The sequence below is a fragment of the Helicoverpa zea genome, chromosome 1 (assembly GCF_022581195.2).
Source record: "Helicoverpa zea isolate HzStark_Cry1AcR chromosome 1, ilHelZeax1.1, whole genome shotgun sequence".
NCBI classification, from domain to species: domain Eukaryota; kingdom Metazoa; phylum Arthropoda; class Insecta; order Lepidoptera; family Noctuidae; genus Helicoverpa; species Helicoverpa zea.
Window position 1 is genome coordinate 6,228,132 of NC_061452.1, and position 24,418 is coordinate 6,252,549.

General features: G+C 34.4%; 3 protein-coding genes across 3 annotated transcripts; 1 reads left to right on the forward strand and 2 right to left on the reverse strand.

The window, feature by feature from the left end:
• Positions 1-15: 15 nt before the first annotated feature.
• On the reverse strand, positions 16-5,200 carry LOC124629871 (hydroxymethylglutaryl-CoA lyase, mitochondrial). Its single transcript, XM_047163528.1, has 6 exons — positions 4,908-5,200; positions 4,626-4,771; positions 2,590-2,713; positions 2,280-2,492; positions 1,309-1,497; positions 16-440 (listed from the first exon to the last, which is right to left on the reverse strand). Exons 1-6 carry the CDS (start codon positions 4,965-4,967, stop codon positions 168-170), a joined length of 1,005 nt encoding a protein of 334 aa, XP_047019484.1. The 5' UTR covers positions 4,968-5,200; the 3' UTR covers positions 16-167.
• Positions 5,201-5,335: 135 nt separating this feature from the next.
• On the forward strand, positions 5,336-7,454 carry LOC124629879 (protein KRTCAP2 homolog). The gene is made up of 4 exons (XM_047163538.1): positions 5,336-5,492; positions 5,570-5,724; positions 6,364-6,491; positions 7,288-7,454. Exons 1-4 carry the CDS (start codon positions 5,489-5,491, stop codon positions 7,394-7,396), a joined length of 396 nt encoding a protein of 131 aa, XP_047019494.1. The 5' UTR covers positions 5,336-5,488; the 3' UTR covers positions 7,397-7,454.
• A 71-nt stretch (positions 7,455-7,525) lies between these two features.
• LOC124629855 (rab11 family-interacting protein 2) lies at positions 7,526-10,875 on the reverse strand. The gene has a single exon (XM_047163506.1). It carries the CDS (start codon positions 10,753-10,755, stop codon positions 9,328-9,330), a length of 1,428 nt encoding a protein of 475 aa, XP_047019462.1. The 5' UTR covers positions 10,756-10,875; the 3' UTR covers positions 7,526-9,327.
• Between the last annotated feature and the right edge of the window lie 13,543 nt (positions 10,876-24,418).

Here is a 24,418-nt window from a genome sequence, read left to right on the forward strand (position 1 = left end):
AAAATACACAGACAGTATATCAAAATATATTATTTATTGCACATAAATAGCATTTCTTGACTCTTATATAAACAAAGAAAATAACATTATTAAGTATGTACAGAAGCTCCAGTCTTTGTTTTCAATTTAAGAATGTTTACATTTGCACTGATTATAATTATTCATGGTCAAACATCGCACGAGGCCATTTTAGCGATATCATTGTGATTTTTGAACCTATCGCCAAGTGCACGGTTGACTTTCGACTCGGTGGGTTTGCCGAGGTAGTTGGAGATGTAGCGGCCCGCCTCCATGAGCTTGACGAGGTCTATGTGCGTGTTGACGCCCAGCCCGTACAGGAAGTACACCAGGTCCTCCGTGGCGAGGTTGCCGCTTGCACCGCGCGCGTACGGACACCCGCCCAGCCCCGAGATAGACGAGTCCACGGTTTTAATTCCATACTGCAAAAACAAGTTATGCTAAGAGGCTTGTCGGATGACGTAACTAGAAACATGCGGGTGTGTGCTGTAGTTAAGAAACTGGTCAACATCATATTATTTTGATATACTTTTACAACGCTTTCAGCTGTTCTAGATAAGAACTGATAATTTTTATCAGCGGCAATGGTAACGAAGTCTTTATGTTGAGTATTTACAAACTTAAAGAGGTCTGATAAGTATGGTTCTAGAATTGCTATTATTTATTCAAGCAGCTTGGGTTGGGTACAACATAAGTAGTTTTATCTGTATGGAAATAGGCACATATCACGTAGTACTAAACAGTAGGTATGGACACATTGTGTGCTATCGATTAATAAAAGTGTAATAACGTGTAGATTCTAAAATAATTTATCATACAACTATAAGGAAGTGTGTGCTATTAGACTGTTTGTTACTGTGGGGCAATATCACTCAATATGTAGACCACAGCAATCATAGCGACCTGTCCCCATTTCGTCACGAATATTGTGCGCTGATAAAATTCCATCTTGACTTTATTGAGTCCAATATTGATGGTTGACCGTAGGTCATTTTTCGTCTTAAAGGTATCTACTTAATAAAAGTTAAATACTTGGTATAAGTAATAACTATCCAAACGCAGACATCAGTCATATCGGATGAAATTAAATATGTTACTGTATCGACACTGAAAAAGTTTGTCCTTGTTCCCAAACGACGAAAACAAACTAAAGATAAAGGTCACCTAGAAATGCGCATAAAGATACACAAACTCTACTGCCAACTGAATACAAAAAAGTTCATCTATCATCAATTACCGTTGTACTGCTTTACCAGAAGCATTTGACACAGTCAACCACGTCATAGTTACCTCTAATCCAGCCAGAAGGTTCGACAAAGCCTGTCCATATGTGTCGTGGAAGTGGAGAGCCAATTGTTCAGGCTTGGCGACCGTTAGCACTTCACGCATCAGGCGCTGGACGGAGCCCGCAGTGCCCACGCCTATGGTGTCCCCCAAGGAGACCTCATAGCACCCCATCTCGAATAGCTGTTCTGTTATCTGTTAGGACAAATTCTATGTATTATTGAAACGTAGATTTATGTTATATGTGTACAATCCAAAATAAAATTATATGTAATAATTAAATACATTTATTAAGTAAACATAGTTTCGTTCCAAAATCTCAATTAATACTTGTCTTCACTTGTATGTATAAAACTGCATATACATACTGTATATAGCCATCCTATTTGCATCTTGTTATTCCTTTGAATTAAACATTACATCTAAGTTTACCTACCACTTTAAATACATTACGTGCACATCAATATGGCATGCAAGCATTTGATACATTTTATGGATGTAAATAATAGTAGTGATACAATGTTTTGTCTGGCTTTCTGTTGTATTACAAGAACATTGACTATGTGAGTTGACTTATGTTTATGAATAATTTTTTCATGATTAGAACTGTTTTTGTAAACAGCCAGTTGTTATAATTTTCAGAACTACAAGCTGTATTGTTAACAGATGCTAAGGTGCACGATGTCATACGTATGATAAGAATTATTGTTACATAAAAATCGTGCGGGTATTGTTCGGCATTCGCAAATGACGTAAGAAATTGTTTACATTACATAAATCAAGTTTTTTTCATAAACAACGCTCAACATTCGGAATTTTAAGCACATTATACTGCGATCTAAAAACACCTGTTGCATGTGCTTCAAAATCTTACCCAGTATTTCTCTTTTGGTTTGATTGAATAAATTGTATGGAATAATAATGGTTGCCTTGCATTCAATACTTGAAATGGTTTTGCTAGAAAAATTAAGAATTACCTTGGCAATGCCTTTCGGATGTATCGGTCCGTCATAAGGACAACCCACGACGCAGGAAACGTATCCTCGAACCCTGAGTCCGTCCTTCACAGCCTGATCGGCGACTAGTTTGAACCTCTTCAACCCTTCTTCTACGGAACAGTTCAGATTCTTCTGTGAGAACCCCTCAGAGCCTGCTGGGAATATTGCTACCTCTTCTACGTTGCATTGTCGCTGTATGGAAAGAATATTACAACAAAATGTTTAGCGAAGCCAATAAAGCATTAACTACTTAGGAATATTATAACAGTCTACTGTCAAAAGACCTTACAGCAGTGTCATATCCCTTCAAATTTGGCACTAGTACAGGGTAGTTTACTCCAGGGGCTCTCGGTAGGTTCTTCATGACATCGACACCATCGCTCATTTGTTTCACCCATTTTGGACTCACGAAACTGTTGGCAGAATTTTTGATTACTCATCAATCGATCTTTAAATAGAGCTAACATGCCAGTTAAAGTCCGAACAACGTCTGATTTTTGAACTTTTTGACCATTGGTAAAAAGTTACGCGATGCTATACAAACCTACTTTTTAATTTGCCAAAAAATATTTCGACACCAGCTGCTAGTGATTATAGTATAAAAGGCCGCCAAAGGTTTCTATTATCTAATTGGACTGGTAGGAACCAAAAATGTTTTAAACACGACGTAGAAATTAGAATCAGAACAACGCTAATTAATCGGAAATGTTTCTTAATTAGTGGTAGTCTTTAACCCAACACCTTAAGAACCAAGTGAAGCCGATAACGACGTAACTTCGATATGTTGTTACCACGACAAACTGTTTAAACAATGACAAGTTTCATAACGCAATGAGACGTAAAGTAACTTGATAGCTCGGAAATGTATTTGAGCGTTAACTAATTACAACGCTTTGTGAGTTGCTGTTAAGAGTGAAGATTATACCACAGCGTTGTTACATAAGCCATGTAGAACGAAGATACCATCTACTTTACGTGACTTTGCATAAATTTGAACCTCTCATTTTTACACTTCAGATGTAGAAAAAATATCAAATTTTATTTTAAGTCATAATGCGACTATGCGATCCACTCTTTCCGTTACTACTTATGATTTTACTCTCAGTTGTATGATTAAAGTAGTACCTGGTTTATTCAGTTTAGTGCGTTTTCACATGAGAATGAAATATTTGGACTTTGAAGTCTCGGGATACAATTATTTAGGACCATGAAAGGATTCCATTCCACTACCGTTTTATAGATTGGCAATGCTTGAAAATTGCTTGATATAGTCATCTATATGTGGTAAGAGTCCTAAAATCGAACACTCGGCGGTTGTAATACAGGGCCTGTATCTAACGTGTTTACAAAAAGCCTGCAATATTTTGGAAATGTTTTTAATGTTCTATGATCAAACTCAAAGAGCTCCCCAAATATTGATATTGAAGATATAGAAAGCAGCACATACAGCAGCATATACAGTGGACATAAACAAGTTTATAGGGGGAGTACTTAGGGTGTACCTAATCAGAGCACATATAGGTGGTATATAAAGGACTAAATAGGGTAGTATATAAGGGATAATATAGGGGAAGCAGATAAGAGATTACATAAGTGGAGTAGATAAGAGATTATAAAGAGCATAAGGAGATTACATAGGGGACTATTTTTGAGAATGACAATTAGGTACTAAGCTTTTATTATAGAATTCTTTGCACATTTAACACAAATTGGTGAAAGTTTTAAATGAACTCAACTGTTGAAATTTTATTTTAATAGTGAATAAGCTATTTGGTATTTAGCTAGTCATCCAGTCTCAAATAAAAACAATAGCTTTTAAATTCATGACCGTGGAATGCGAATGAATGCTAATTAACTGTTACACAAGACTGAAGCATAAAATTAATTACTTAGTAGATATAACAGCACAAAAAATGGTGATTGCCTCATGTCATTTTCTAACATAATATAGTAGGAAAACTGTGTTTAAGAGTTAAATCAGCTAGTTATATTAATATTAATTGGATTGTAAAGAAATCAATAACAATGCTTTTTTTGTTATAATTAATTATGCACCCAGCTTACCTATGCACTGCTATGCTTTGTTATTCCATTCCTCTACAGCCCATTTGAGTCTGTACTACAATCTTCATGTCAATTTTTATATGAGCATCACAATTTTAAGACAAGTGCGTCTAAAATCATTATTATAAGAAGTACCTAGTTTACTTATTTCAAATGTATTTGTGTAAAAAGTTCCTTGAAGATTGTAACAAGATAAAACTTAATCTATTGCTGTTGAATATGTATGAAATGAAGTATTTACTATAAGTTACATAAACATACCTGGCTGATTCAATATCTTTTATTCCAGCCGCAGCTATTTTATTTATGAGTTCTATTTTGATGTCTGTAGGAACGAATTTAGATTCGTTTTGCAAGCCGTCTCTTGGGCCCACCTCATAGATCCGAACTTGCGGTGCTATTGTGCTCTGTAAACATTACAGGGATTTTAGTAAATAATAAACTAATAAATGTTGACTGTCCAATAACAACTTATTCAAGCCTCGGAAATAAGTTTATTTTCTCAGCAATTAACTTAAAAAATATATAATTTTACATACTTACAAGACTACGTTGAGTTATAGTTTTCACAAGTTTTCTGTTAATTGTTTTAGCAACGGTCATTTTAATTACTTTTTTACGTAACAATTACTACCTAAATATAACACAGTAAACGCGGTCTGTAGATCGTCATCTACTTTTGTTATCAACCAGTATCAATCGCTGGAATGTCATTTTTGTTTTAATTTGTTTTGGGTTTTGATAAGAAAACGGCCTCTGAACATCTTTACTCAGCAGAACTGTCATTTTCGATGTTTGAATTTGAAATATACACACTGAACATGATAACTTTTCTATTTTAAATAATTATATTGAAATCAACCATGTAATGCAAAATATTAACTTACTAAAATAAAGTATTTTACTGTTAAACTAATAAAAATAGAATAAATAGTACTTATGAATTAACTTTTTTGCCTGACGACAAGATCCTTCGTTTAGTTAGCATGCCGGCGTCCTATCCTATGTCCATCATGTTGTCACTTTGCTGTCACTGTCAATTTCCAACTGAACATTGTGTTCTTTGCGGCATTTTTGTCGAAATAATTTTGGAATAAAATACTAAATAAAACACGATTTTTACAATGGGTTGAGTATTGAATTAGTTTTGAAGTGTAACTTTTATAGTACGAAACATGTTTTAACTTATAATTTTATTTTTTCAGCCGTGAACAGTGCCACGTCTTTCGTGTTATCATCAATTTTGACCCTGCTCATATTTTCGGGAATGCAGATGTACAAACCACTTTTGATAAGATCACCAATTACTATAATATTTGGTGGTTACCTTGGGTCCCTGATGTTCTTATTCTTCGTTACTGTATCCTTTTTACAAACAAGAACATGATTAACGAAATAATCTGATTAACCGATCCCTAAGTTGTTTTCAAAGCTACCTTCACCTCATATGGTCCCTAAGACGACCTACTGACCGGTTGTTTTATAAACTGAGATACTTATAATAAAATTGCTCACACAGATTCTATTATCCAACAGAGGAGTTATTGTGTATTGAAAATCTATCTCAACTTCCAGTGAATGAGATCTTGATCCAGTTATAATTGTTACCTCCTATATAATGACACGGTACTTGCCATAGCATGCTTCCATTTTTTTTATCACTAACAGTAAGCAAATAAATAATAAACTTGCAGTTATTTTGTTTATAAAAACTTGTATTGGGAAATGTTTTCATAGTTAGAACAGTAATTTCAAAGATTTTTACCACATTATTTTTTTTTACTTTTGCATTTTATAAAATTGTTCTCTAAACAATTCAAATATTTGGTACTTATCCTGGTAGTCTAATTATAATTATTGGTATGCATCAACATATTAAAATCTTTCCTTATATTGTTGCGAGCCATGGCCAGCAAAGCCACGCCCATAATCAGCATACAACATTGTTGCTATAATTGTTTCAAACAATATCAATATGATTTTCCTGAACGTTCCACAGGCCATTGGTAACTTGGAGGCAACTATGTTTGGCAAGAACTTTCAGCTCAAGTTACCTGAAATAGTCTTGTCTATGGCTATTTCTTTAATTGCTGCCGGCATGGTGCACAGGATCTGTTTCACTACATGGTAAATTAGATCCTTTATATTTGAACTAATTTATATATTCTACTAGGGTATAGCTTTCCAACACTGAAAGAATCAAAGAATTTTAAAATCCACCCAGTGTTTATCTATTAAAAACAAACAAAAAAAAAATTTTCCCTCTTTATAATATTAGTAGATTCAGATTACTCTAAAAGTAAAGCTTTATATTTTTTTCCACAAAATGGTGTATTGACCTGGATGCCCTTTGCAAACAGTGATTGTGTTTAATGATTTTCATCTAATGAGGGTTTTCGATACTTTTCTGCCGCCAGGCGGCGCTTCGTATGCGTCAGGTCCAAACAGCTGTCAAATAGTATGGAATTGTAGGGTCCGAACTTATTGTTTATTGAAATTCTGTTATATTGGAAGTGTTATTGATTTTATTATGGACTATGGTCAGAATAAGGTTTCCGAACTAAAAATTGAGCTAAGAGAGAGGGTGCAAAAGTCACTGGTACTAAGGAAAAGCTTGTTGAAAAATTTAACACAATATGATTTAGTTTTTTTTATTTACTCAACCTCAATAGTAAAACAATAATGCAGTGCTTTAATTATAAAATAAAAAAAAACACTAAAATCGTTCACTATTCATAGTAAAGATAAGCACTTTGACAGTTACCTGGACCTGACGACTCGGTGCTGCCACCTCGTGGACGCCATTTTAGAAAACCCTCATTATTGATATATGCCTCCTGGTACCTTCTCATTTTTACTTGGTTATGGTAAAGATAGTTTCATAAAGTAACTCAATTATAATGTATTTTTTTCTTATTTTCAGTTTGATATTCTCCATAATTACAATCTACTACATGAACAAGTTGTCACAAAAAACATATGCAACAGCAGCCCCGGTAGCAGTATCAACCAAAAGTCGACGTCACAAATGAACACATTAAAATAATAAGTGTACTTTTTCTATTATTGAATAAAAAAAATTTTTTAAAACAAATTGTTTCATTTTAAAGAGCCATAATCAAGTTTCATTTTAGTAAAGGATTACAAATTAAAAACAAACATTTAAAAAACGTTTTATTGAAAAAATTAGTACCTGGGACAAAAGTAGACATTTTCTAACCTCTGGTGGTGTGAACATACTTTCCTCTTAACTTCTTAATAAAATTAACTTAAGAGTAGGTAGTTCAACCTCATAGAAAAATAAATGATCTATTCATTATAATTAAATAAATAATCATGTAGTTTTCGATTAACAAGAAATTCAGTAATACAAGGCCTTAATTTTTCAAATAATTATACTTCAATAACTTTTTAAATATAGTTAATCTACTGTTAATTTGTTCTGTTTGTCTTTTGAACAAATATCACATGTTAATTTATGGAAGAAAAACAATAGGTATGCATATGAATCAGCTACTATTCTATTTACCTACCTAATTTTAGATAAGTCTATGACACTGTTAAATTATAAATGTTAAACAATCCTCAGATCCCCATGAATCAACTATAATATATTTGTTTAAAATAACTATTAATGTTTATGTTAATAAGTAATACTTCAATATTAGAGTTAATCATAAAAATGTATAGACATCAACAAAACAATCTACCCACTAAGTTTTAATTATTGCACAAAGGCATTTCTTACAAAATAAGTATGATTTACGTAAATTACACGAAAGTTAATATGATTTGCACTAAAAAATACTTGATATATGCATGTTAATGCCACTATAAATAAATGAAAAACGTTTTAACACTAACAAATAAATAATGATCAACCTCATTCAATTAGATTTGGATGGATTCCTTAGGTACTTGTGTTTCAAGTCACTTTTATTAAGGCTTGGAAATTGTTTGAGCTATCTATGAAGACATTCAATGCCTTAGTCATTCTTATTATACCACACTTATGAATCATACACACCTAATGTGTCACAATTGCATGACACCTGTAAGATAGATAAGCCTTTTTAAAGAAGCAATAAGCATTCACATTCAATGGAATGAAACATTTTGGACATTAATTAAGTAATATAAGGAATACCAATCTAAAAAAACCTCTTGACAATCACACACTCATTATTATCACAAGTATGATAATGCTGTATCCGTGTTTGTTTACCTATGTGACTATTATAAAACGGACCGTGCATATAAATAAGTTTGGCACAAACTTTAGAATTGTCCATTTTCTGTTAAAAAGTAAGAAGTAAAATTGCTTTATAAAATTTTATGGCAGTGTGTAATTGTTGCACATTCTTTGATATATTACTCAATTAAAATTTCAGACTATTAAACATCAATTATACTTGAGTCTGACCTTCCATAACAATACAGGCAGCAAGTATGTAACATACAGTATTTATCATTGTGATTTTAATCTTATTTCAGAGATTTGGGAAATGCAGATAAGATAAGTCATGCAAAACATGAATATGAGTAACCAAAATACAAACACAAAATTTATTTCTATCACAGACTTATTCAAATACATAAGGCACTAGTTTGTATGTGATTAGATCTATAGAAAAGTGAAAGTTGATAAGCATTAGAACATTTCCTTATGATTCATACATACAACTCTCCACTAATTTAGATACAGGTGTCACTGGGTACCCAAGTGATAGCCTAATACCTATTTTCATTATTGGAAAAACCAAGATTCCAATTAGAATTCTCTTGTTCATTTTATACTAAATCATATTAATAAAGCAACCTAAATAATGAAAGAAAGTTTCTTCAAATAATTATATCAGTGTTACACAAACATTGAAGAGAATGAGGCATGCCACATTAATGTTATGCAATCATGCAATCAAATTGATAATAATGCATTGAATTTTTAGGCAATTGCATAAAATTATTTGTTTCTAATGTGCATGCTGTTATTTCTGGTATAAGGATTTTGTAAAATTCTTGGTGTTGTTTCCATTACTCTGAGTAGCAGTTCATCAAGATAATTTTCCAAGTCTTTATTTTTCTTTTTCTCATATTCTACATCCTTTTGCAAATTATAGACCATGACCATCAAATCTTCTCGGGACTTCCCATCAAAGTCTTTAACAATTGATTTAGGGATGTTATTGAATGCTGGATTTATAGAATCTTCCTCAGCAATGTTTTCTTCTCCAACAATGATACGTTCTTCTAACAATTTCTTTTGTTTATTGTTATTGCCAAACTTCTTGAAGAACTTAGGACTTGGTCTTTCTTTTAGTGAACTTGGACTGTCCAGTTTCTTGTTTCTCTCTAGACTTGAAGACTTTTCTCTATCAATGGCTAGTTGACTGTTAGATTTCCGCTTAGAGTAAAGTTTTTGTGACCACTCATCATTTTTGTCAATAATCTGTTCAGGTAGCTGCGGGGGAGTGAAAGTATCAAGGCTCAAGCGCACAGGTTTCTGTGGTACTGGTTTTTCTGGCACTGCCAAGTTGCTACTTGTAGATCGTCTCAAGAATTCACCGCCTCCTAGGTTTTCCAATGATGCATTAACAGGTGAGGGTGTGTATTTATGTCCACGTGGTAATGTTTGAACATTTAGTGAGCTGCCAGAGCTCTTATGGGATAAGTCATCAAAAGCAAACTCGTCATCATCTTCACTAATGACCCCAGGATCAGCTTCTCCAGACAAGCGTTTAGGTGTGGAGTGATCAGGAGTTGAAAGTGTTGAACTCTTGAGGTTACCAATACTACCACCCAAAGATGATGAATCACTCTTCTTATCCTTTTTACTCAAGTTCATTTTGGAGCCAAGATTTTTAGCAAATTTCTTAATACTCTTGCGTTTTTCGATACTGCCAATGCTCATAAGACTGCCACCTACGTTCTGGGCGATGCTAGACAAAGAGGATCTGTGTTTATCTTTCTTACTCAAATCAGTCAAACTTCCTTCTTTAACAGTGAAAGCTATTTTGACTTCTAACTCTCCTCTCGGTTTATCGTTTTCTTTACCAGATTTTCCCTGCAGGGTATACCAACGGCTTCTTGGCCGCTCGTAAACATCGAGGTCTTTTAACGGAATCGATACTTGACCTAGTAAATGGTCCTTTAGCAGATCTTCATCGTAAATCTTAAGAACAATTTCAGCAGTATTACCCTGTGAAGGTATTCGTAACTCGCATTCTTCTATCCATTCGACATTCTGAGTCGCTTTGTGTTTGACGGAAGTTTGGAATTTATCTTTACCGAGAGCAATCGTAACAAAACAGTTATTCGCACCGTTTTTACCTTTGATCAACAGTCCACGAGCCCTTTGAATAGTAACTTGAACATGAGTTGGGTCCCACATCTTGATAGGCTGAATTAGATCACTACACTACTATTGTTAGGTTTTTAAACTATAAAAATATCATCGAAAACAACGTAACGATGAGCTGTCGACCGTCACTTTAGCTCATTTACTTTTTTTTTACGCTACGTTCCGTTTGTCGCTATTCAACCTTTGCGGTTCTGTAGTTTGGTTTGTAAATACTTTTATTTTAAGCTCTAATTAGATTGTAATATAATTTAATTAAAGAATTATAATATCTACCCATATCCAAATGATATCAAAAATCATAATTCAAGTTTTTCAAGCACATGTTCCTAAATTAAAGTATCGACTATAATTTTATTAAACGAGATAACGTTCCGAACTCTTTCCATTTTATAGTTACCATAGTATTAATTGTCACTGTAGATGTCGCTGCGGTAGTAAAATGCATCGCAATGCAAGAGTGCAAATATCTGAAAGCTCAGATGCAAAATGCAAGTGTGCAAATATATATATAAGTAATCGTGTTCTTTTACTTAACATAATATGATCGATGTTTCTAAAAGGGGAATACCTATGATAAATCGGATAATGCGATTGAAATTAAGCTATTATTAGGCTTTGGGCTCATAACTTGGTCTTATCGGCAGTAGGAACCTACTTAACTATAAAGTTTTTTTTACGGCCATCATTATCATCAACCACTCATTCAATAGGTAGAACAAAATAGAACCTAAATCGGATGTTGAAAAATAGCATCACTAATTTATGTAGGTAAATAGATCTTAACGGTAGCGAAATAAATAGGAAGCGGTCTCAAGGTTTCAGACAAGAAAGCAACTTCCTATTTTATGCTCATTCATTAAACATTAACAAGGCATTTAGTCTGTAAGAGCGACTATCTGAAAGATACGGATGTTAGGAAGTACTATATGTATCTATTTATTAACTAACTTCAATAGAGGAGATTTTAAATACGAATAGGATCCCATAGCATATTTTTAACAGGGTTTTTTTACAGATTATTCAGAGGCCTAAGCCTATAAAACTAACCAAGTAACATATTAACTTCTATTTCTTAGTGGCCCGAAGTCAAAGTCCTACCTATTAACCTGTACCTATGGTTGTAGGAAACTAGGTTTCATGTCTAATAATTTCACCTCTCTCAAATACAGTTTCCAGAACGCACCACACACAAATAAAGGTGACCTTTGACCAAAACACCTACAGGCTACAAAGTCTAACTGGCATTTAAATCAACTCTTAAATTCTGAACTGGCAAAGTTTCATTCTACCCACAGTGTTCACGTACCTACCTACTTAAATATGAGAAAACAATTTGCTGGTAAAAAGTTATAGGTCCATTTCATTGTTCCTGGAAATCAATTTATTACTTAACTCGTAAAGTTTGTTTCAACTTGGGGTTTGTAGCAAAAACGGGTTTAAATTAATAATTCTGGAGTTTGTTAATGTTTGTAATAGTTGATTGAGCAGCCTCCGGGGTTTGCGACCAATTCAATTTTCGTTGTATTTTCAAGCAAACAACAGTAACGGCAACTTACATGTTCAAACTTTTTCTAAGAGTTCTAATTAGTAAAAGTTAGTATACATAACATACACACATGCTGTAAACTAAAATTCATGTAATTTACTCACTCAACTATACTTACTAAGTAATTTTCTACGGCATTCCTGTTTTTTTTTTAATTTGACAGACATGAGACAGGACATCAAGGTGGCTTCAGCAATGTGCATTAGCTGAACTAATTAAATTAAACTTGTACAAGAGACGTGACCTTTACGCATCATTACGTTTGTAGCAGATCTCAGCATTCAATATTCATCTTGAGAGCGAAACTAATATTAAGATAATTGCTTCAAAGTGGTGTCTAATTGCTTGTTATTTCCTAGACAAGTTAAATATGATACCGATTTATGACTTTTAAGATTCTTCCTATTTTTTAAATCTACTTTAACTTATACAATAGGTAGATTAGAAATGGGCGGGACACCCTTTAAGGATATAGGTAATGTAGTATGGAGGAAATAATATGCGTAGGTATGTTTCCAATTTACATGATGGTTGCTAGAGTGTCTACAAAACATGTTTTGCAAATTGTATACTTAGGAAGCAATAAGCAAAAATGTAGGTCTACTTTAACCCGAAGAAATGTCTGGATTCCTTGCAAATTAATTTTAACTCAGTCCAACCCTCTGTTTGCGTCTCCCAAGTCCGAAATAGTGGAGATCATTTGTAACAAGCCAAGGGTCAGGGTTAATTTTCTACATAGCGATGTCGACAATATAAAGCGGGCTATTATAGTCCCGTAGGGTAATTGAATCATCAGTCAGATGCCATGTCGTGGTGTTTGAGTGTAACAGACCCATCGCCGCATTTCTCGGAACGATTAAGTCATTGTCTTTAATTATTAGTGACGAATTTCTCATTAGTTACGATTTTAAGTTAATTTAGAAAGCACTCTTACCTACATAATTACGTAAATTACACTCATTAATTTTCTAAGCAGATTTTAATACGCCAGGAAATGTGGTTAAGGTCTTAGTTCTATTTCTAGGATCGCAGAGATAATTATTTTAACCTTATAACCAAACCTTTTTTGTATTTATCCAATGTTTGAAGACTATAATGTCGAGTCATAACATTAGGGTGTGGTCTTGTGAGCAATTATGTTCATGTACTCATCACCTACTATGCCTATTACTAGTTAATGAGCTGAGGTGAGCGTTGCGTTTCACCAATTATGTACCTATATCGATGCGCATGATGTCGTTAAGAACTAACAACAACATGGGTAGTAGTGATGTTACCTTTATATCTAAGATCTACGTTTAATGTTTGCTATAATGGTCTACATAAATACTCATCACGTAGACGTTACATAAACATAGGTTAGGAAAAGGAAAAGTACTTATATTTTGCTCTTGTTATTTTTCTTTTCATATGAAAAGTTGTTATATAAACAGACTAAAATTGTTGTGGAATAACAGTCGTGTTTCACAAATTCACTTGTGTAAAGAAAACCTTACATAATTTGTTAGTCATTTGACGCAAGCCAAACCTTAAGTTTTCGGGCTGCGGAGTATTTTTTTATAAATGGAAGAAATCCTAGAAAAACCACAAAGTTCCAATGGTATCGTTCTGCAAGCAAACATCACAGTTTTGTGGGGTCACGGACTCAGCGCCTGAATATTTTAACATCGCGCTGAGATTTAACTCGGCCGGTGTAATACAGGAACAGTGCTGTTGGCGCGATATGTTTCTCTAAACAAAAACATTAAACTTTGCAGTATGGTTGGCTAATGTGAAACATGGTTTTGTTTGTAGATTTTGTTTGATATTTGTTTTGTTAACGTGGGACAAGCTGGTTAAAAAATCTACAAATTCATACGAAGCAAGCAAAAAGTTCGTAATTAATGTTTGCATTTAATAAAAAAGGTGGCAGCTTTATTTGTTTGCATTTTTATTTTTTAATTATCGACACTTTGTGGAAATTAATAGAGTAGAGTAGGTATGGTACGTCGGTTTAAATTTAAAGAAAAATATTTTTCAGGAAAAATTACGTAACGATTGATCGATCAAAGGTGAGAACTGATTATGTATCTTGAAATAAAAAAATGGCACAGTAACAAAGAAAAGTATATACTTTACACACAAAAAATGCAAAATCATAATTTATCTAAACGCCTACAATTTACAAAACAGAACAAAAAAATACCAAGCTTACCAAAACCATGAGCGTTGTAACAAATTCACGCGTATTACTCAAGAGAATAATCATTGTAGTAATATCTCGTCTCACGTAACGTTAACTACATGCAATGAAGAATACAACAAGTGTAGATACGTGAGAGTAAAATTATCATGGCCACGTACCTGTGGCTACAGCCCTACGTTCCAGGAATGTTATTGCCGTTTAAATATCTAAAGACCTTAGGTACTGCTTACCTAAGTTTTTCGCCAAGGCTGGAAGACAGTGAGCAATCAACTGAAAACATGATGCTTCATAAGTCGGACAGACGGTAAAATATTTATAACTGTCGTAAACCGACAGATTATTAGATATTAGTTGTAATATTTTATGTAGCGCCATAGTTTTTAATTGCTGTTTTATGGTTACTAGCTACAGGACTAGAGGTTATTAGGTAAGTATAAAATTATGATGACCTACGCTTTGTTATAGGTTATACCTACTTGTAACGGGTCGGCTTTTCAATATGAATGCTTTCGGTTGGCTTGTCACCTATCTAAGTATACCTACCTGCGTAACTTAGTTACTTCATGATAAAATAATGATTTTGTTTATTTTCTTTTCCTTTCAAGTAGGTCCTACGTAAATACATAAGATCTAAAGCCAACATACTATTAAGTATTCAGTGCCTGAAATAACTAGGTATGTAAATATTACAATAGGTACGCACCCATTAGGTACGCAATATGTCTATCAATTACAGAAACGATGGTAACATGGTCGCATAAAAACGTACAAGGGTGGGTTCCATTATTCTCATTTTCACTGTAATATTTGGTATTCTGTCAAAAGATACAGATTGTCTTTTTTGCGACATGAAAAATATTCTGGCTGTGGTTATTTTTTTTATATCTGTAAAAGGGACGCAGTCTATTTTCCTTGGATCATTTGTCGGGAATACGTTCTCCATTTTTACTGGACTGTATACTTAGTCGTTGTAGCGAAATAGCAACGTCAAAGAAATACCTGTTTCATTCAGTTTTTATTGTGGCATGCGAAGCAAGGCTAGATTATAAAACGGCTGATGATTGACTCCTAACTCCTATAAATTAATTAAAATTATTTATATCTGCTGAACTATTACCTTTTATGATATTGTGTAAGCTAAAATGGTGATCGTTTTTGAAGTCATGCAGATTAGTTATTAGTCATAGGTGGGACACCTATGGCGACTGAAGAATTTTCGTATATCATGTCATGTGACATCATGATTGATATGTGTAATGAGGGGTAAAATGTGCAACTTCACCATAATTTGTTCGTTCAAATACCTGCCAAGATACTGCGGTTTACATGCCATCTTTGGTGTTTATGTAACACGTACGTATGTGTAAACTAAAAGTCAGTAAGTACCTATTCCAAACACCAGGTTGTAAGATGCATTCGTGCTTGAAATTCCATGGTTGGCTGAAAGCCATCTGCGCCCGCCATTGTCCTCTGAACCAGTAAACGTTGCTGGCTGGAAGATCCATTTGAAAAAAGAAGCCGCAAAATATAACTGATGGGTGCCTACATTTTAGGTCTATTGTGGCTTCTTCCTTATTGGTTTTTCGCAGGTAAATGTAGCGCTACGAGAGTGAAGTCTTCAGTCCTATCGATGTTCATTCAGAATAGGTTCGTTAAGGAGTGTATGTAGTATTTTCTAATATAATTGAATATAGAACTTTAAAAATAAGTCGATTATATAAGACACGGCCTTTACCTTCTACAACTTGTATTGAATGAAAACACAAAACAATTTGATGAGCATTCAAGTGTTCAATTCAAAACTTAGCAAAATCAATAAAATCGCCAACTCTATTCGAAGTTGGTAAATTAATTCCTAAATGTTCAGGATCTCTTCTAATTTAGGGCAATTACATTATTTCTGAACAAAATATGAAACGTCGATGGTGAATTTAATTTAACTTGAGCGTTTAACATTTTGCGAGGCATGAAGGTTTAATTAAACGAACCAAAAGTTTATTACGACGAGGTGAGAGTTTAAAATTTAAAAGAAGCGTTATGGTTAGGAACAGTAGTTTTAACTGCTTTTCTGCATTCTTTTAGTTTATTTAACGTATATCTACTGACTATCAAATAATCGCAGCATCTACAGCCAGTTGTCGAAATGACAATCTTTAAAAAATTCATATATCTTTGCTCACTTTTTTATCATTAAAGACAAAAAAAAAATATAAATAAACTTATTACGAGAGGTTTTCGCTATATCAGTAAATCCGAGGTGAATTCCCACCAAAACCATACCAACTTAAAAGTTACATGGACGCTATCCTGCGTAATATTCTAACACCCAAATAAATTAATTTCAACCAAGAATGTATCCAATCGGCTTCATTGTGGCAACACCGCAATTAGAAGCATTGTGTGCAGAGGACGATATATTATAAGCGAGTAAAGGCTTACAGTCTGGAGATTGGAGGAGACGGCGAAGGCGGCAACCGAAGTACTTTGATTGATGAGTTCCTTGCTTATCAGAATAATAATTACACTAGCTTGCTACTGCCTAATCTCAAAATCTTATTCTTACTCATTTGCGGCCTTTCAAATGGTGTCGGATTGATTGATTGGGTCCCGTATCGATTATTTGTATTTATGGACTTCCCGTTGTCGATAATTTCATTCTTATATTTTGCTGCGGAAATTGACGAGTCTTTGATTATTTATGAATGTTTCACGAATTATGAAACTTAACTGAAACTTCGATTAGAGGACTTCTTTTAGTTACTTAACTGTATAAAACGTAATTGGCCTCACTTTACTTGCAAAAATACTATCTACTAGAAGTATAAGTCTTCATGGTTTCTACTAACTTTGACCATCGAAATAGGAAGATAGTTACCTAATCTAACTAAAGTTACGTTGATGTAGTTTGTTGGCTGGGCAAGCAAATAGCGGGTAACAAGGGTACTCGACTGCCAAAAAGTGCAGAAGTAATATAAGGTAAGTTGTTGGTTACAGACCGCTAGTCTTTTTATGCCAATTTGCAGAAAATCAAGTGGGGAGTGGTAATGTATTTACAGCTAAGATTACAAAAGTTCTCTCCACTACACCTTTAGCTTTATCGAACTAACCAAGACCTAAGTTTCAATGATTTATCAATAACATTTCTGGGAACATACTTTGTTCACAAGTTGTTTCTGATAATAAACAACAAGTTTAATTTATCAGCACCCTAGCAAGTTCGGGGGAAATTCATTAGCTTATCGTGGTATCGATGCGGCGGTGAACTAAAGGCTAATGTCAATATTTTACTACGCCTCTGACTAGGGCTGTCACATCACAGGGCTTAGTTGAACTAACGGCCTTAAAGCAGTGTATTTCCTAGACTGGCAGCAATTCTCCTGCTTAAACTCGTATACTCCGAGCTAAAGCTGGTACGTTTGTTTGTTCAAGACTGCAATTTCGACTATAAAGAGCTATTGTTGGCAAGCCTACGCTTTTCTTTGCAATTGTTATTTTTGGATGCATTCGTGGTTGCTGTTGTTACATACATACAAGACTTACATTTGTCTGGCCAGTCATTAGTGGCATCCTTAACGATACTTTAGTAACTTTGGCAGTAAACAATTCTGCTTCCATTTAAGACCTCTTTATCATCGTGAAGGTAGCACGAGGTTAGATAATAATTATCAAGAAACATCTAGGACTTACTTTGTATCTTGGTATTGTGTTAACATTAGCAAATTGCCACGAGGTAAATAAAGTTTCGAGTCTTTATGGCAGGAGTAAGAGATATTTACCTATTGTATCCTTGGTAATATACTTCATAACATATTTGCAGTAGACGTAGATACGTTATTGAAATATTTATTCAAAATCTCTTTTTATATATCAGGATGAACCGGGACAATTTGGTATACTTTTCTGTGGTGAGATGAAATACCGAACAGGATAAGTATTATAATTGCTGGCTCAATCCGGATTACGCGGGAGCTGGCGTAATGCCGGCTCTTTGTGGGTGAAATTCGTCTTTGTGATGCGGCCTTCGCAAACTTAACATTGACAATTTTCGTTTCATCTTCACGACTTGGGTTTAGACGCATCAATATGCATCAAATGATGTTGTGAATTAGATAGAACAGATAAATCATGATTTAGAATATTTAGATTTCAAGTATAAAAAACGTTTCGGTCAAATATTTATGTCACGCATTTGTATCATGTCTATTTCGGTTAAAATCGTGCTGTAAAAGATGCAGAGATTTCAAAGAAAAAAATCATGACTAAGATAAAGCTTTTTTATGATGTTTCAACTATAAAACTTTAATGGCCTTACTACAAAAACTTTAAACCCTGTTTTACACTTGTCTAATAAAATTTTGGCTGCAAAATGAACCATATCTCAACGTCATAATTTGACATTTTTTTAGACAAGGCATAAACTGACGTTTAAAAGTTTTTGTGGTAAGACGGTAAGTGTTGAATAATCATTATATTTGAAAGCTCTATGAAAATGGGTCGTAAATAAAAGTGGTCGTTTCACAGCAGTATGCATACATACACAACACCATCGTTCTTTAAGAGAAACTCAAATAAAAACACTGCTTGATTTCTATGTTTATTAAGTAAAATAAAAGTTCAAACAATGTTGGAAGACAAAAAAGCGAACACTTCTTATTGTTGATACCAGCAGACGTTTGTCTTAAAAACAATATTTTTATAGTATTTTTTACCTCAACGTTTCATGTTGTAACGCCTTTTGTGGTTAGTCACTTGACGCTGAAAAACTCAGTCACCATATCTTTTTTCTTACATTTTTATTCGTCATCCAAAATTCGTTTGTCTTCATAAAAGAAGGGATGGTATTAAGTGTACTTTCCGTCTTGCTTTACTGAACATACTCTTAAATGATTTGTTAGGGTTGTTCGCTTGACCCAACTGGTCCAGAGGTCACCGCACCGATATCAGTCTACTGATCCTATAAGTATTTATTGTTAAAAAGTAAAGCTTTTCATTGCTCTGTTTTGATTTTAAGTAGCTAATCTTATACACATGTTAACATAAGTAGGTACAAAATAAAATTTCCAAGAAAAGAAATCAAAATTTCATGACATGAAACATTAGAAGTACTCTTAAAGCTAGCAGTTATACCTACCCCAGGGGATCAGACGCTTTATAAACGGCAAAACAAAATAGTACTAGATGTTCTTGTCATCTCTTGTACGTGAGGCGACTTCAGTTTCAAAAGTCAACTCTATGACAGAAATCAGTTTCTGTTAAGCGTACTTTATTATTAAAGAGATTTTTTGGGACTGAGTTCAGCAGAAGCTATGTAAGTAGGTGAAGTACTTGATGCACACTATTCTGATGACGTCATTCTATCTTTCGGGCGCAGTGATCTCGTCTTGGTTGTGTGCAGTCCCACAAACGTTACAACGTAACTTGAATTCCTAGAAGAAAATATAAAAGATTAAAATCTAGAAAAGCTAGGTTCACGGTTCCAAAATTTGGTCTTAGAGAAGACCCGACTCCATAATTAAATATATCAAGTAATATATTTTCATTAATTAATTCCTTTTTCTGATTGCGTTGTGCACTAAACGTGGAAATACTAAATAAATACATTCCTGGGAAGAACTAAAATAAAGTGCAATAGTGGTTCGCAATTTCTCTGAAATATACCGAGAAATAGGTAACAGTTTTCTGTAGGAAATAAACAACGAAGAAATACTAGGTGCTGAGCAAGAGCTTAGCTATTTATACAATTTTATCATGGAAGCTATCGGCATCCTACGCAACATCTATCAAGTATCAAAACAATTACGATAAAGTCTTGGATGTTGATCTTTAAAGGTTGAAACTAATAAGATGTAGGAGTGAAAACAATATTATTCGCTTTAAATACCTTGGGTATCGGCCCATACTATGTATTTATGGAATTGGTTTATGTGCCAAAATATCTTCTTCAAAAGTTGGTTGAAATCTACTTAGAAACCATGCTCATATTAATAAAAGTGCTTACCAAATTGAAGAACTGGCGGAGTCGATTCATTGCAATTTGACGGGTGTTTGGATCATTAGTCGTGGTGCTCATGAACTTAGCTGCTATGTCCGCGAATTCTTCCAGCTCGACAAGCGTGGACGGCCCTCTATGTGCGTACAAGCTGCGGTTGCTCTGGAACCTCGCCCACATCTCCCCCTCCGGCACAGGGATGTACGACTCATTTTCTGGCAACTTCACCATCTTTCACTTCTTGACACGCTTAATAGCACGTAGCAAATGAAATGCAATAATGCCTACCTGGAACTTGCGCGGGTGGGGACGGGACAAATGCATTCGTCCTATTGTCTATTATTTTTAACAATAAATGACCTGCCTGGTAGCCCATTGTTATCTCTCCCTTTGATTAGCACGTGGTGTTTTCATATTTCTGAAAACAATAACCACATTCGGCACTAGCCGGTCGTGTTATTGACTCAGATATAATTTGTTGTGATTAGAGTAAACATGTTGTGGAAATGCTCTTCATTAATTAGTTAATTAATTCATGCAAATTAGTAAATTAGCTAATGACTTGCACTTAAGTGATAATTAGTTGGACTTAGATCTTATTTAAAAGAAGGGTTCGGAAAGTTTAGTTATCATTATTTTAAAAGTGACCATGGTGAAACTAACGGAACCGAATGAGCAGCCTGCGAGAGCGGTTGGGGAGCGCGGCAGTTCTCGTGGCCCTCGGAGTCATCACAACTGGGGCGCCAGGCACAGTCGACGAGGAGACGCTCGCCACTCAGAACCAAAAGGACTTTTAGAGTTAGAAGCATTAGCCAACAGAACTGTTGAACTGATGGAGAAACATGCCCCGAAATCCGAACACAATTATGAACGAGCTATGGATCTACTGCGACTTCAATATAATCTCGTAAATATACTTTAATACTATTGACTCTCAACTACAGTTATTACAAAGTTTAGATCCATCGAGATTCGTTAGCAAACATTTGCATTTTACTTCGAGATTAAAATATTCTGTGTTCGAGTCGGGCCCGAACAAATATTTTTTGTTTGAGCTATCGACAGAACCGTTTTATAGTTTTTTTGCGCTCGACTTGTTGGCAAGGGACCAATTGATCACAGACCCAAAACATACCGATGCAATACGTTTAATATTTTTATTTGACCCTTTTAACGGCTTGTCAAAAGAAGTATAAATATTTGAAGAAGCGCCTTTTAACTAAAAGACTAGTTGCTATTTTCGTTGCTAAATGTTTTTTTTTTGTATTATTTTTCAGAATTTCATAGTCCTGTGTGAGAAGTGCCACGGGTCACATGGATACGATGAAATAATTGCTCCTGAACGGTGATTGATTAGAGCCTAGATTACGCTGTATTGTGGTGCGCTATGCCAATATGCGAAATGCTTTAAAATGTTACGGAATCAGAATTGAATTGTATAAGAAAATATTTTTGTATGTTGAAGAAATAAGCTATTGAGATGTAGATATGATCTTTGTAAGGTATGAAAATCTTATATGTAGACAATATAGTGTTGTTAAATAATGCAATAAATAGTTTTACCATTATTTAATAGGGCATAAGATTCTGTGTGATAATTAAAATTAAGATCAAATAAATATTTTAAGTTTAAAATCGAATGTAGTTTCAATATAATTTTCATCATCATCCTAATACCCAGTAACAATATTTTCAATAACGTACATATAAAGTATTATTTGTAATGTTAAAAGCTGCTTTAGTTTCGTGTTGTAGATAAATACATTATTGCGATGATAGTCTGTGATTTATTTGAACTAATGGCGAACTTTAACAAAATACCAGACTTTATTTACTTTTTCCCAAGTACCTACTAACCGACCACATATCTCTGTAAATAAAGTGCATTTTGCAGCTTTTAAAAGCCTTGTAAAGTTAAAAAAATCTGTTCTGGTTAGCTTGCTTGACTGTGCACTTTATTATTCGCGTTTAACAGCACGCGCAGAGAAATAGGGGCTGTTCTCAGTTGACCGCACTGTAACTTAAACAGAGTAAGTACGTCATTATTTAAAATGCATTTTTTAGTACCGACTGCGACCAATTTCAGTCCAATAAAGAGTTGCATTTGTTCTTTTCTTTTACTTAGTGTTGTTTTAGTTTAATTTTGAGAGGCGAAATATAGCAAAAACGGAGAGGTTGAGACTAGACAGGCACCAACGCTCCCAGGCTATAGAAATTGAATACAACTTTCCCTTCCCTCTCTAAATCCATACTCAATCATAATAACCTTCATTATTACTACCAAACATCATATTTCAATACACGAACAATGCTTTGTATCTATCTTCCCGTATCCGCCGTTTCATTTCAGGTTACTGACTGTAGTAGTGGATTGACTTGACGTGGAGTGCTATAACGTTGCGCAGTGTAAACTTTGTTAGCACAGCACACCCCACTACGTTAAATGTCAAATAAATTATATACGCGCGGAAAACACCCGGCCGCGAGGGAAACGCTTCAAAACAGATGTTAGGCTTCATATCCACACTTTGTTGGCTTCGATAATACGAGATTATGTACGTTAAAATAACTGGGTGCGCTTTGATTTTTTTCAGTATTTTGCTAAATAGGGTTTAGAGAACTCTCAAATATATTGTCGGTAAAATTGTTTGGCAAAAAGTAAGACAGTTTAGTAAGTAAGTCTAATTATATTACCTAAGTCTCAAATTTTTGATTTTAATGTGAATGTAGATCACAAAATGTACAAAAATAGACACATTTAACACACGTCTTAGGGAGAATTGTATGAATAGAAACTCGTCCTAAAATTAGAGAGATACGAAAGTAAACATGATGAATACGATTTCCATTAAGTAATCGACAAGAAGATAGGTCTATCTGTAGGATTTAAATAAAATAATTTATTCAGTACGTGACTTAGGAACGTAAATGGTTCGGATTCCATGTTTCAATAGGATCTTCGTGGATATGAATTGGTAATGACCTCCTTGGTGTGGCTGTGGTGTTGCGGTGCAGGTCTCAATGTGCGGTTAGCGTAATACATTGAATAGCATCTCTATTACGTACGTATATTGTGTACATCGGTATAAAGCTTTCAAGTATTCCCTGCATGGCTTTACGCTTCGAGATCAAGACGGAATAGGATGAATAGTAAGACGTTCTACAATAGTAGAAAGCGATATTAGATTCACGATACAAGGTTATGTCTGAGGCGACATTGCAAGGAAGCCTTTTAGTAAACATAAAAGTGTACCTAACTTTTGTAAATGAAATAGTTTCAATAGCTAGCTGCAAGGAACGTCATACGCTTCACTATATTTATACTGTTTAGCAAGAAGTTATATTGGGCTTGTTAATAGTCGTACTATATCTAGATACCTAGATACCTTCCAAACCAAAGGGTCTTTGGTAGGGCTGCCATCCGTCCGGGTTTCCCCGGATTTGTCCTCGTTTGGAGGCCGTCCGGGGGCCGTCCGGGCGGGGTTTCAAGAAGTGTCCGGGGAAAACCCGGACACTTTTCATGTAAGGAAGCACCTCATTGAATTTAAGTATATGTTAAAAGTAAATGGATTACAAATTAGGTATTATTTTGTTTAAAAAAAAACGTACTCGTTCGGGGAAAAAATGCGATTTACGCCAAAAGTCCGGGTTTTTTTAATGTTTGTCCGGGTTTGACGAAATTCGAGATGGCAGCCCTAGTCTTTGGAAACCACGTGTCCCCACGGGGATTCCCTCTTTAAGTCTCTAGACTCTAGACAAACAGCCAACATTTACCTGCAACATTTATTTTTAGTATTTTGAATACTTATCGAATGTGTCGTAATCATTTAATTAACTGTTTAGAAACACGACCAGAGTAATTAGTGTGACACGACTCTATTCAGTAATTCCTAAAATACAACAAGATAGACTTATCAACTTATAGATTTCAATACCCTTCGCTACAAAACGGAAATTCAAAAGCTAGTATTTG

Coding starts and splice junctions, on each gene's coding strand:
- LOC124629871 (XM_047163528.1), bottom strand. CDS start 4,967: ATGACCGTTGCTAAAACAATTAACAGAAAACTTGTGAAAACTATAACT. Junction 4,772..4,907: donor CTATAACTCAACGTAGTCTT/GTAAGTATGTAA, acceptor TAATGTTTACAG/AGCACAATAGCACCGCAAGT. Junction 1,498..2,279: donor ATCCGAAAGGCATTGCCAAG/GTAATTCTTAAT, acceptor TTGTCCTAACAG/ATAACAGAACAGCTATTCGA.
- LOC124629879 (XM_047163538.1), top strand. Junction 5,725..6,363: donor TGTTCTTATTCTTCGTTACT/GTATCCTTTTTA, acceptor AACGTTCCACAG/GCCATTGGTAACTTGGAGGC. Junction 6,492..7,287: donor AGGATCTGTTTCACTACATG/GTAAATTAGATC, acceptor TCTTATTTTCAG/TTTGATATTCTCCATAATTA.
- LOC124629855 (XM_047163506.1), bottom strand. CDS start 10,755: ATGTGGGACCCAACTCATGTTCAAGTTACTATTCAAAGGGCTCGTGGA.